Source organism: Haliotis cracherodii, unplaced genomic scaffold (genome assembly GCF_022045235.1).
Source record: "Haliotis cracherodii isolate W230 unplaced genomic scaffold, xgHalCrac1.p SCAF_2, whole genome shotgun sequence".
NCBI lineage: Eukaryota > Metazoa > Mollusca > Gastropoda > Lepetellida > Haliotidae > Haliotis > Haliotis cracherodii.
Window position 1 is genome coordinate 29,023,665 of NW_027266275.1, and position 13,473 is coordinate 29,037,137.

At 41.8% G+C, this 13,473-nt stretch overlaps 1 protein-coding gene across 1 annotated transcript in view; it reads left to right on the forward strand.

The window, feature by feature from the left end:
* The window catches only part of LOC139467947 (set1/Ash2 histone methyltransferase complex subunit ASH2-like), a 99,729-nt gene extending 86,956 nt beyond the window's left edge, over positions 1–12,773 (forward strand). The window contains exons 15-18 of the mRNA XM_071249547.1: positions 8,840–8,932; positions 9,777–9,875; positions 10,109–10,168; positions 11,471–12,773. Of these exons, the coding sequence (XP_071105648.1) occupies positions 8,840–8,932; positions 9,777–9,875; positions 10,109–10,168; positions 11,471–11,563 (345 nt within the window). The 3' untranslated portion in view covers positions 11,564–12,773. The remainder of the gene's footprint in view (positions 1–8,839; positions 8,933–9,776; positions 9,876–10,108; positions 10,169–11,470) is intronic.
* The last annotated feature ends 700 nt before the right edge of the window (positions 12,774–13,473 follow it).

Below are 13,473 nucleotides of genomic sequence, written 5' to 3' on the forward strand. Positions count from 1 at the left end.
CGACAGACTTGCATGACTTCTCCCTTACAAACGTCTTTGGGGGGAATGTTGAACTTGCTCCAGTTACACACTCCACTCAGGTCAACATGCATGTTTAGCCTAGAATCACAACTATGTACGTATGTCTTCTGACATACATGTATTAATACTGGCAGACTAGAGATGCCCAGCAGAACAAATCTGTATTGAAATTTTCACAGGATTGCATACTTCATATTACTGCACAGAAGATTGTCATTTTTTTATGACGATGAATGCCATATAAGGCCTTATATTTTATTTAATGTTTTTACGATTGCAACCCCCCACTCTCTCTAAAAATGAAAATTAGAAAAAATAAAAAATGATATGAATTTTAACTTTTATTTTATTTTTGGCTGACTGTTTTACAATTGAACAACCCAATTACGTGAAATTTATCACCGTTGTTCATAAGAAATGGTGAATCTAACATATAAAAATCTTTATTCTAACACACACAAACAATCAACTCTCTTTTGGTGTCCGGCCATGTTAAAACTTGTTTGTTTTTAATTCAGAAGTTACTAGCAGTTCGTAGCTAAGAGCTAAGATTTGTAATAAAATAATAAAAATTTACAACCTTCAATGTTATAACCAACTATTAAAATAAAAGGCTTAATTACTGATAATGCACATGCAGTGCCTGAAACATGTTTTTAAAAGAGTCCCAAGTTGTGAATCTAGCTCTCAGTACAGGATGGTAATAGAACTGACTGCAGCCCACCACGTCCCAAGTGGGCAGAGGGCCAGAGTGAGGACGGGAACAGAGTCATGGCTGGGAATTAATCACAGGCATTAACCACCAAGACCTGAACACTAATTACTGTGTGGTAGCGAGGTGCACATTACGATAAGGGTTAGATTGTTGTCTTGTGAGGTCAGCAGTATTTAGACAGGCGGGCGCTGACCGCCCTGGATCTGTAGGTCATTATTTGTTGTAATGTATTGTTATATGAAAACAAACACAAGGCACTACATTGTAATTCTTTGTTTACAATTAGAAATCCCTGTTTTATATACCTCAGGCTTCTAGGCTCTATTTGAATTCACTTTTAATCTAATACAAGGTGAAAGAGATGACACAGTGGGTTTGTTGGGTTGAGATGCAAAAGATATCACACACATCACACATCTCACACACAAATCCCTTGTCCTAGTCAGTGTTGAATTGAACCACCCATACCACAATACCCCATTCACTCACAGCACAGTACACTACTGACTCACACACACCACACCACACACCCACACCACACTGCTCCACTTCACACACCACACCACACCACACCACACCACAATGCTCCACTTCACACCACACCACCACACACCACCACACCACACCACACCACACACCCACACCACACTGCTCCACTTCACACACCACACCACACCACACCACACCACACCACACCACACCACACCACACCAGACTGCTCCACTTCACACCACACCACACCACACCACACCACACCACACCACACTGCTCCACTTCGCACCACACCACACCACACCACACCACACCACACCACACTGCTCCACTTCACACCACACCACACCACACCACACTGCTCCACTTCACATCACACTGCTCCACTTCACACCACACCACACCACACCACACCACACTGCTCCACTTCACACCACACCACACCACACCACACCACACCACACCACACCACACCACACTACTCAACTTCACACCACACTGCTCCACTTCACACCACACTGCTCCACTTCACACCACACCACACCACACCACACCACACCACACCACATCAAACCACTACACACCATGCCACACCTCACTATACCCACTTTAATTAGGCAGTACACCACCCACACCAGACCACAATACACCACCATCCAAACCACATCACAACACACCACACCACACCACACCACACCACACGAACCTCACACCACACCACACCACACCACACCACACCACACCACACCACACCACACCACACTGCTCCACTTCACACCACACCACACCACACCACACCACATCAAACCACTACACACCATGCCACACCTCACTCTACCCACTTTAATTAGGCAGTACACCACCCACACCAGACCACAATAAACCACCATCCAAACCATATCACAACACACACCCAGGCCACATCACACGAACCTCACCGACCACCTATTGCACCAGCAAGACCACTCACTGCCCCAACTATTTCCCTTCCCACCATCCACCGACCTCTCAGCCACCCACATCAGTTGGACCACTCTCTGCCCCCTACCACACCCTATCCTTCAATGTAGTGAGACAGAGAGCGGTTCAGTCCAGGTGCTCCTACCCACCATCCACCAGCCTCTCAGCCACCCACATCAGCTGAACCACTCTCTGCCCCCTACCACACCCTATCCTTCAATGTAGTGAGACAGAGAGCGGTTCAGTCCAGGTGCTCCTACCCACCATCCACCAGCCTCTCAGCCACCCACATCAGCTGAACCACTCTCTGCCCCCTACCACACCCTATCCTTCAGTGAAGTGAGACAGAGAGCGGTTCAGTCCAGGTGCTCCTACCCACCATCCACCAGCCTCTCAGCCACCCACATCAGCTGAACCACTCTCTGCCCCCTACCACACCCTATCCTTCAATGTAGTGAGACAGAGAGCGGTTCAGTCCAGGTGCTCCTACCCACCATCCACCAGCCTTTCAGCCACCCACATTAGTTGAACCACTCTCTGCCCCCTACCACACCCTATCCTTCAATGTAGTGAGACAGGGAGCGGTTCAGTCCAGGTGCTCCTACCCACCATCCACCAACCTCTCAGCCACCCACATCAGCTGAACCACTCTCTGCCCCCTACCACACCCTATCCTTCAATGTAGTGAGACAGAGAGTGGTTCAGTCCAGGTGCTCCTACCCACCATCCACCAACCTCTCAGCCACCCACATCAGTTGAACCACTCTCTGCCCCCTACCACATCCTATCCTTCAATGTAGTGAGACAGAAAGCGGTTCAGTCCAGGTGCTTCTGGCCCGCCTGACACATGTGGTGCTCCTCACCTACCCTTGTACCCAACATGTGTATCATCACGTGTATCATCATGTATCCTGGCCAGCTGCCCCTTAGTCCTTCCCTCGTATTCAGTGTCTCAGGATGAAGACTGAGGTTGAACTAGGTAATGAAATCATGTCTCACACTCAAGGGACTTTCATAATCCGAAATGTGTGTCTCTCTTCCTTGTAATCTACAGAGTCTGGGGATGAAGATATTAAGGCTTGAAGTAGGTAATGAAATCTTCTGTTCTACTCTAGGGACGTGCATGACCCAGAATGTGTTATTTAGAGCTGGTTGATTTGGTGGTGTGCCAGCCCAGGAAGTATCCACACACTGAGGATGTATACAGGTATCAAGCTGGCATCAGGCCTACCATTACATTCCAGTCCAGGGAAACACAGAAAGTAGGCCTGTGTAGGCTGTGCCTCACAAGTCCAACAGGAACTTATGTTTTCTTGGGGATAGAAAGGCGTTTCCAGGTCATTGTACTGCAGGTACATGAAGACAAAGTTTGACTAATACATTTCAACTTCTTTATTATTTCATTGCATCATTTCCAAAAAGGGACTGGTACTTTTTACTAAGAAGTGATCAATAACTGGGTGGAACATGGTTATATAGCGAATACTACATATATGTCAGTTTGTGTCAAAACTGGTCAAAGTCAAAGACCTGCATCACACCGAGCTTTCCTCCCACATTGAGCTGACATGCTGTGATGTAACTGGAATACTGCTCAAATCAGTGTTAAACCCTCCTCGCATTCCCTCCTTCCCACCCTTCTTTCCTCACTTACTCCTGCACTCACTCACTCACTCACTCACTCACTCACTCACTCACTCACTCACTCACTCACTCACCTTACACCTTACAAGACAAAACTATTTCACAAGGTTCAGGCTTTGGTAACCATGGTGGCTAAAGTCACAGACCGGCACATTGAGATTAATAAAACAACAAACAAGGGTGACAAGTGATGACAGGGATGAAGCCTGCACAGCAGTTGTTGGTCACCTGCTTGATAACGGTACTTGCCTCTGTAGTGAAATGTCCTATTGAAAGTCAACTCTCTTCATTAAACATGGAGGGGTGGTCGGGTAGCCTAGTGGTTAAAGCGTTCGCTCGTCACGCTGAAAACCCGGGTTCGAATCCCGACATGGGTACAATGTGTGAAGCCCATTTCTGGTGTACCCCGCCGTGATATTGCTGGAATATTGCTAAAAGCGGCGTAAAACCAAACTCACTCACACTCACTCATTAAACATGGTAGCACAGTCCTAAAATGCCCCTTAAAGACCGAGGAGCATATATGTTTATTCTGTTCATGTCATTTAAAAATGGCAATGCTGGGACATTCTCCTGTTGATTTAATGGAAGGAGGATAAGCCAGAACATTGATATGTGTGAGTGGTGATTCAATCCACAAATGTTGAGGCTGAGCATCTCTGAAGGGAAATTACCTCTCACTGCACTACTTTGTTGCCTCTCCATTATTTGTGGAAAAACAAAATTGCCTACATTTAGAGATCTTGTGAAAAGGTTAAAGTGTTGGCAAGACACTATCCAGGAAGTGTGGGCTCCTGTAACCTGATTTAAGTGGCATCTAGCCAAACTTTAAGGTCGTTAATAATTAAGTAAGACTCTTGGGAATGCGCTTCTTCCTATGCCTACATCTTGCACGTTACAACGGTTCGTTTTATGAATTGATTTAGTCATTTCTGCCCTTTTTCTGAGAATTGATAAATTTGTTTAAAAATTCTGATTTGTATTTTATAGCATCGTCTGTGTGATCAGTGTGACCATTAGGTGCAAAATGGTGTCATTGTGAATTCTGATTCCTGCAGACTCGGTGTGAATACTACCAACATGTCCTGTAACAGCAAGGGGAGTCAGTGTTTCATGATGCGCTCAGCAATATTCCAGCTATTTCACGTGGCCTATGAGTAATCGACCCGTGACGATCCGTGTATCAATTTATCTTATCCTTACTTCATACTCCAACATTAAAATGACATCAAAGACATCATTGTCACAACATTTAAGTTGAATTGTAATAATACTAAGCAATTTATATATTTGAAAAATCCAGAAATAAAATCCTGGTTAGTGGAGATGGGGTGGAGAGTGGCCTGAATTTGGTGTGTATTCTGTAGTCACTGGATGGTGTGATCTATGGTTGTTCTAGATGGTGTGCACCCATGAAGATCCAGTTCAGAATAGGTCTTCAGCAACCCAAGCTTGCTGTAAAAGGCGACTGTGTTTGTCGTAAGAGGCGACTGGGTTGATGCATGTCATCATATCCCAAATGAGTGGATCAAAGTTCATGATGTCAATCACTGGATTGTCTGGTCCAGACTTGATTATTTACAGACCGCTGTTGTATAGCTGGAATATTGCTGAGTGTGGCATTAAACAACAAACAAACAAACAAACCAAGTCCGGACCAGACAATCTAGTGATTGATATGATGAGCAACAATCCATGCCGTCAGCTAGGATATCACACACAGTTTCATCCAAGTGTGTCACCTCACTTGCAATAGGCAGGAACCCATGGGTATAACAGGTTAGAATAGGTTTCTTGCAACATATGTTGGTCGGAAGAGGCAACTTGAAGGATTGCGTGGTCAGGTTGGTTGGTGATTTGGTTGATGGAATACCACACACACATTAGATTACATACAAAATTGAAAGCTGGCTAAAGCTTTAAAATGTAATTTTACTTAAATTTTAATGTTACAAGATATTTGTAAAAAACAATAAATGTAACCATTAAGAGATGTAATATAAGTTTATGGATCAGTGTGAAATACTGGCTATATGCATGATAGCGACTCCCTCCACTGTAATCTTGTCAGCATATTTGGACAGTAATGTACACGCGACCCCCCCCACCAGCATCAGGCTCATCAGGGACAACAAAAAGTAATAACTGAAATGAACAGTAAACAGACCTGTAAGGGTGATTATTTTCATGCAATTTGTTGCCTAGCAACATATCGAAACGTTCAAGTATCACGAACAAGATAACTCAAGTGGAATGGCAATGTTGACTTGATCCCAACTTGAGTGAAACTTTGTAACTCCTAATGATCCATAATGGTTTAGCCTGGCAAAACGTTTATTGAGCTGGGTGTAGAGGGAGTTGGTTGCTGTCAAAGTAGCCTGAACAATAACCTGACTGTAATGAGGCTTGAGGCAGACCATAACTTCAGGACAGGTGTCAATGCAGTTAGCATAGTAAATGTCATATTGCTGATGAGGTCACCTTGTCCATTCCAGTCCGTGTCCCATGTCCTCATGGTTGGCATTTCCCTACTAGTCTGTGAGACAGGACCGCCTCCGTGGTCTAGTGGATAGAGCTCCTGCCTGAAGAGGGATTGATCGGTGGTTCAAACCCCTTGTAGTCTTTGCCATGCAGTAGTCTGTGAGACAGGACCGCCTCCATGGTCTAGTGGATAGAGCTCCTGCCCGGAGAGGGGAAGATGGGTGGTTCGATCCCCTAGTAGTCTTTGCCATGCGGTCCAGTCTGTGACAGGACTGCCTCCGTGGTCTAGTATAATAGAGGTCCTGCCTGGAGATCGGTGGTTCAATCCCCTGCCTTAATACCAAAAATCGTTAAAGATGGTACTTGCTATTACCCTCTCTGGCACTTGGCATTAATTAAGGGGATTAAATAAGGACTGGTTGGCTCGAAGTCAGTGTATTGTGTTAGTGGGGTATCCATGTTTAACTGAGGCATGATTTCTCATTGGGCTAGCACTATTAAGCCAGCATTAGTACCACACACACTAACACACATTACATTTCATACAATATTTAAAGCTGGCTTAAACCTTTTATCGTTTTTAAAAATATATACAGTAATCTTGAACATGACAATAAATCCCATTTCAGACGTATGGAATGAGTGTCATGTCATATGCATGGATAGTTGACAGATTCCTAAGGGGGATTTGGACTAGAATGAGGATTAGTTGGTCACAATGTCACCTCCCTTAACACTGAAAAAGCATGAAAGTAATTGGAATGCATGAGATGTATTGTCAGGAGAAAATGTATTGTACAGAATTATCTCACCTCAGGACTTACTATGCACCTTTTGCCTTGATGAGTAAGAGGCAGCCAGGTGATCTTCCAAACCATTAAAGCAGTCCATGTTAGAAACATTTAAATCTACTTGCCAGATGTTGGCTATAAGTGTCATTTTCTCTAGATTTTGATGTTATTATTGGACTGTTACTATCTGAGCTTTCTAGATTCAGGTTTCAGACTAGTGGCTCAAGTTGCATAAAGCTAAAGTGAAATTTACAAACCCACTACCTGCCTAGCTGCGCGTCCGTGTGTGCATGTGTGCGTGCATACATTGGGCTATGCAAGCATTTGTTTGTATTTTAAGATGTATTGTATAGATGAGAAGTAAATGAGCACATACACATTCACATTCCATTGGAGCTGCCAAGATTTATTGTGGGTATATGATATGTGTTATTGTGGGTGTATGATATGTGTTATTGTGGGTGTATAATATGTATTATTGTGGGTGTATGATATGTATTATTGTGGGTATATGATATGTGTTATTGTGGGTGTATAATATGTATTATTGTGGGTGTATGATATGTATTATTGTGGGTATATGATATGTATTATTGTTGGTGTATGATATGTATTATTGTGGGTGTATGATATGTATTATTGTGGGAGTATGATATGTATTATTGTGGGAGTATGATATGTATTATTGTGGGTATATGACATGTATTATTGTGGTTATATGATATGTATTATTGTGGGTGTATGATATGTATTATTGTGGGTGTATGATATGTGTTATTGTGGGAGTATGATATGTATTATTGTGGGTATATGATATGTATTATTGTGGGTGTATGATATGTATTATTGTGGGAGTATGATATGTATTATTCTGGGAGTATGATATGTATTATTGTGGGTGTATGACATGTATTATTGTGGGTGTATGATATGTGTTACTGTGGGTGTATGATATGTATTATTGTGGGAGTATGATATGTATTATTGTGGGTGTATGATAGGTATTATTGTAGGTGTATGATATGTGTTATTGTGGGTATATGATATGTATTATTGTGGGTATATGATATGTATTACTGTGGGTGTATGATATGTATTATTGTGGGTGTATGATATGTATTACTGTGGGTGTATGATATGTATTATTGTGGGAGTATGATATGTATTACTGTGGGTATATGATATGTATTATTGTGGGTATATGATATGTATTATTGTGGGAGTATGATATGTATTACTGTGGGTGTATGATATGTATTATTGTGGGTATATGATATGTATTATTGTGGGTATATGATATGTATTATTGTGGGTATATGATATGTATTATTGTGGGTGTATGATATGTATTATTGTGGGAGTATGATATGTATTATTGTGGGTGTATGATATGTATTATTGTGGATGTATGATATGTATTATTGTGGGTATATGATATGTATTATTGTGGGTGTATGATATGTATTATTGTGGGTGTATGATATGTATTATTGTGGGAGTATGATATGTATTACTGTGGGTGTATGATATGTATTATTGTGGGAGTATGATATGTATTATTGTGGGATTATGATATGTATTATTGTGGGAGTATGATATGTATTATTGTGGGAGTATGATATGTGTTGTTGTGGGATTATGATATGTATCAATGGTCCTGTCTGTGCTGATGTGTTGCTGCACTACTGAGTATGGCAGCAGCAGTATTACCTGGTGTCATCACTTGTTGTTGCAGCCACTGGTCAAGTTCAAGAGCCACCTGTACTTCGAAGAGAAGGACTACGTGACAGAGGCAGAGAAGGTGCTCAAGGAGTCCACCAGCAGTGAGGTAGGTGCACCACCCACACAGTACACACCATCTGGATTTGTTTCTTGTTTAACGCTGCACTCTGCAATATTCCAGCTATATGATGGCGGTCTGTAAATAATTGAATCTGGACCAGACAATCCAGTGATTGATATCATGAGCATCAATCCATGCACCTGGGATACTATGACATGCATCAACCAAATCAGCGCGCCTGACCACCCAATCCCGTTTGTCACCTCTCACGACAAGCAGTCGCCTTTTACAGCAAGCATGGGTTGCTGAAGACCTATTCTGAACTGAATCTTCATGGTTGCACACCATCTATAACAACCATAGATGACACCATCCACAGAGGACAGAATACACGCCAACCTGAGGCCACTCTCCACACCATCTACACTAACCAGGATTTTATTTCTGGATTTTCAAATATAAAAATTGCTCGGTATTATTACCATTCAACCTTAATGTTGTGGCAATGATGTCTTTGAGAGGCATTTTTAGTTGGGGTATGCAGTAAGGATAAGATATACTACTCAAAAGAAGTTAAGAATCACCCGATTCTTTCATAATGGTAAAGTAAATCTGTCATGACATGAGAGATTAACTATGGCAATATGAAAGAATCAGGTGATCCTTAACTTCTTTTGAGTAGTATATATTGATGAACAACTTCTTTATTACAATTGGGAGAGATGTTCCGAGGTAGTTTCTGACACCGTTATCAAGCAACTTGTTGTAAAAAAGAAGCTGTTCATCCATATATCTTATCCTGACAATCTTATCCTTCATTGTGACAATAGGTTTCATTATCTATTTTCCAGTTTTTTCTTCCAATTTCATCAGACTGTGTTGTTTCCAGATTATCATGTACAAGAATGGAAGATCTCAAGGCATTGCATACACGGACATATTTGAAGGAGTGTACTACCCGGCAGTCTCAATATTTAAAAATGCAACGGTAAGACCTGTATAAAAATTTGTACTTCAACAGTCCAATGTTACTTTTTATCTTTTACTGATTAAAGTGGTTTTAGTTTCACTATTATAATATGCAGTTAAGATGTGTACTTCATAGTATTTCATTATTTCTATATTGTCTTTTTTTGGGTGCTTCAGATTCCTTGTCTTCCATTACCATTAAGCAATCACTCACTCACTCACTCACTCTCCCAAAATGTGCTGCTCTTTCAGGTGAAAGTCAATTTTGGTCCCAAGTTCAAGTACCCACCTAAAGACATCAAATTCCGACCTGTAAGTATTACCACACAGATGAGGCATTCTTGCCTTGTGATCCCATCTTTTATGGAGCGGTCGGGTAGCCTAGTGGTTAAAGCGTTCGCTCATCACGCTGAAGACCCGGATTCAAATCCCGACATGGGTACAATGTGTGAAGCCCATTTCTGGTGTGCCCCGCCGTGATATTGCTAAAAGTGGCGTAAAACCAAACTCACTCACTCCGTCACTCCCATCTTTTATATTGGGTCATTTATCTGATATGATATTGAGATGTTGTTTTTTTAACGCCTCACTCAGAAATATTTCAGCTATATGATAGCGGTCTGTAAATAATCGAGTCTGAACCAGACAATCCAGTGATTGACATGAGCATGTGATGACATGCATAACCAAGTCATCAAGTCTGACCAACCGATCCTGTTAGTTGCCTCTTACGACATGAATGGGTTGCTAAAGACCAACTCTAACCCAAATCTTCATGGGAAGATTGAATGATAATATGATAGGCAATGGATACACAATACCTTTCGATGTTTGAAGGATAATTTACACTTGATTTACACCAGTGATCAGTAACAATAATCCTATGATAATGACATGCAAGTAAAGGTTGTGTTACATCACCTGTAAATAATCAGGCCAGGCAAACCTGAAGCTGTAAGCATGAGCAATATACTAAATAATCCAGTCAGGAGAGACAGTGTTACCATCTCAAGCTCAGGGCAGTCACCCCAAGAGGATTCTGGGTTAGACAGCCTATGTTTGTCGGTAATGGGTGACACAATGAATTGGGTGATGTTTTGTTTGTTTGTTTAATGCCGCACTCAGCAATATTCCAGCTATATGACGGTGGTTTGTAAATAATCAAGTCTGGACCAGGCATAATGAGCATCAATTCACGCAAATGGGATACGATGACATGCATCAACCAAGTCATTGAGCCTGACCACCCGATCCCATTAGTCACCTCTTACGACAAGCATAGTCGCCTTTTACAGCAAGCATGGGTTGCTGTAGACCTATTAGGCTGTGACTTGGTTCATTGTTTGTCACCTTACCCCAATGGCCTGAATTGGTATAAGTCTCGATTATTTATGTGGCTGGAATATTGCTGAGAAAGAAACTAATCATATCAGTCAGACCTTACAGCAAGCAGAGGGATTGAGCCACAATGTGAGGAGGATTTTATGTCCACTTCCTCTTCTGGCACTGGATTGTCTGGACTAGACTCCATTATTTTCAGGCCGATGTCATAAAGCTGGAATATTGCCGAATGTAACGAACTAACGTATATGACTTTCTTCCCCTGTTTGCCAGGTGTCCGAGGCTGCCCAGCAGGCCGTGGTGGACTACACCCTCTCGGACCTCATCTACCATATAGAGAATGAGGGCAAGTTGCCGGAGTTTTAACTATTAGGAGACAATAAGTTGCAAACCTAGGAGTGGTGGATACAGAAAGATTTGTCTGCCTTTGGGGACTGTGCAGTGTTCACATCCGTGTGTGTCTTCCCAGTGCCTCACAGGGCATGACATGACCTGACCAGGGCAGAGCTTTACTATGAGGAGAGCTGTCATCCGGACTTGAATCCAGTGAAAACGCTTAAACACTGACAGGTTCTTGTTTGACTGGACAATAGACACATGCTCTGATGCCTGTACAAAAGGAGGAGAATTTATCTCAAGATTGCTGCAACATCTGCTGATGTGGAACTGACCATCCGTTAAAAGAGCTGTTGTGTCAAGACCTTCTCAACTCAAGCGCAGTATTAGCTTGTCTCATTAGTGCTGTATTGTCAGGAAGGTGCTGCTTACTGATCCTGCATAGTTGTGTGCACTCGGACTCAACCAGCTGCTGTACCTTGATCCGACATTTGGCTGGTCCACTAGACAAATGCCAACCAGGTCCTGTGTTTTCAAAATCAAAATTGCTGGTCTTAAATCTATAAGTTTGTTTCCCTCTTTTCTTAACCTATGACAATGAAAGAACAGAAATTGACAACATATTTTTAAATATAAAGTTGTGCAACAAAAAAACACTGTGTAGACATTTTTCTGTGGCGCCAGTGTCCTGGTCATTTTGGTAACTTGAAAAAATTATATTTGCTGCAAAATTTGTTATGACATTTCAAAATGTGCCAAGGATGTTGTCCAGGATAGGTTACATCAGCGATAGAAACTAACAGTTTTTGTCCACTAGTCCTTATAACGTATGACAAAACCTTTAAAAAGGCAAATTTCTACCCGTCCTTACAATACCTAAACTATTGGGCAGTTTGGCAAGGACTATAGGACTAGTGCCAATTTCTATCGCTGTGACATGTGTATTTACGTCGTACATGTAAATGTATGTGATAGTGTAAGAGAAGATTGAGGACTGATATCTAATTTGATTTAAGTTGTTCGTTGATGTTATGGTAACCTGTTGTGATTGCTCGTCACTTACGTTACGGAATACTGGATTATTTCCTGAAAAGGAACCTGTCTTGATGTTTATGTCTTTGAAAGTGTCACTGTCAATCATGTGTTTGCATTATGTTATAGCATGGTTCAATGAATCATGTACATCATTATTGCCTTTTTTAGAAATTTTACAAGAAACAATTCAGTGTTGATGTCTACATAAAGCCAATTTATTCTGAATAAATACTGAAACAGCAAATTCAGGAATCAGTGCAACCAAAGATTGACCACCAATCCATTGAGTCGCCCTGGACACGCCATAAGATGGAACTTGTTGTTACCCTGCCTGATGCACGGCTTTCAGGGATGAAATTACTGATTTGACTCAGTATACTGTCTCTATGTTAAATTCTAGCATGGTGGCATTATGAAACCGACATTAGTCCAGACTAGTACAAGTAGCCACGCACTCACTAAAATGTACGTCGCTATGTAAGTGCAATAATCTTGGAACAAGCATTGGTTGTTGGGGACCAGTAATAACCCAGAATAACCATGAGGCCACTGAACCTCATTTGTCCATATTAAGTTGATCATAATAGTCAGTAATGCTGTTTTATGCCTAAGACAACATTATCATGGCAGCCTGTTAGCAATCAAATTAGTGGTTTGGTATGTGATGTTTAATGACGCACCCTTCAATATGGCAGTCTGTTATCAATCAAATCGAATAATCAAAGCAATTGATTGATATTATGAGCAAAAGTCCATGCCGTCTGTAAATGATGACACTCTTTCCATCAAGTCACTGTGTCTAAGCGCCTGATCCTATAAGTCACCTGTTACATGTGTGTAATGATACGCCTGTACAGTACTGTATCGCAATACAGTGCCCATGATACAATACATCGATTTACAAC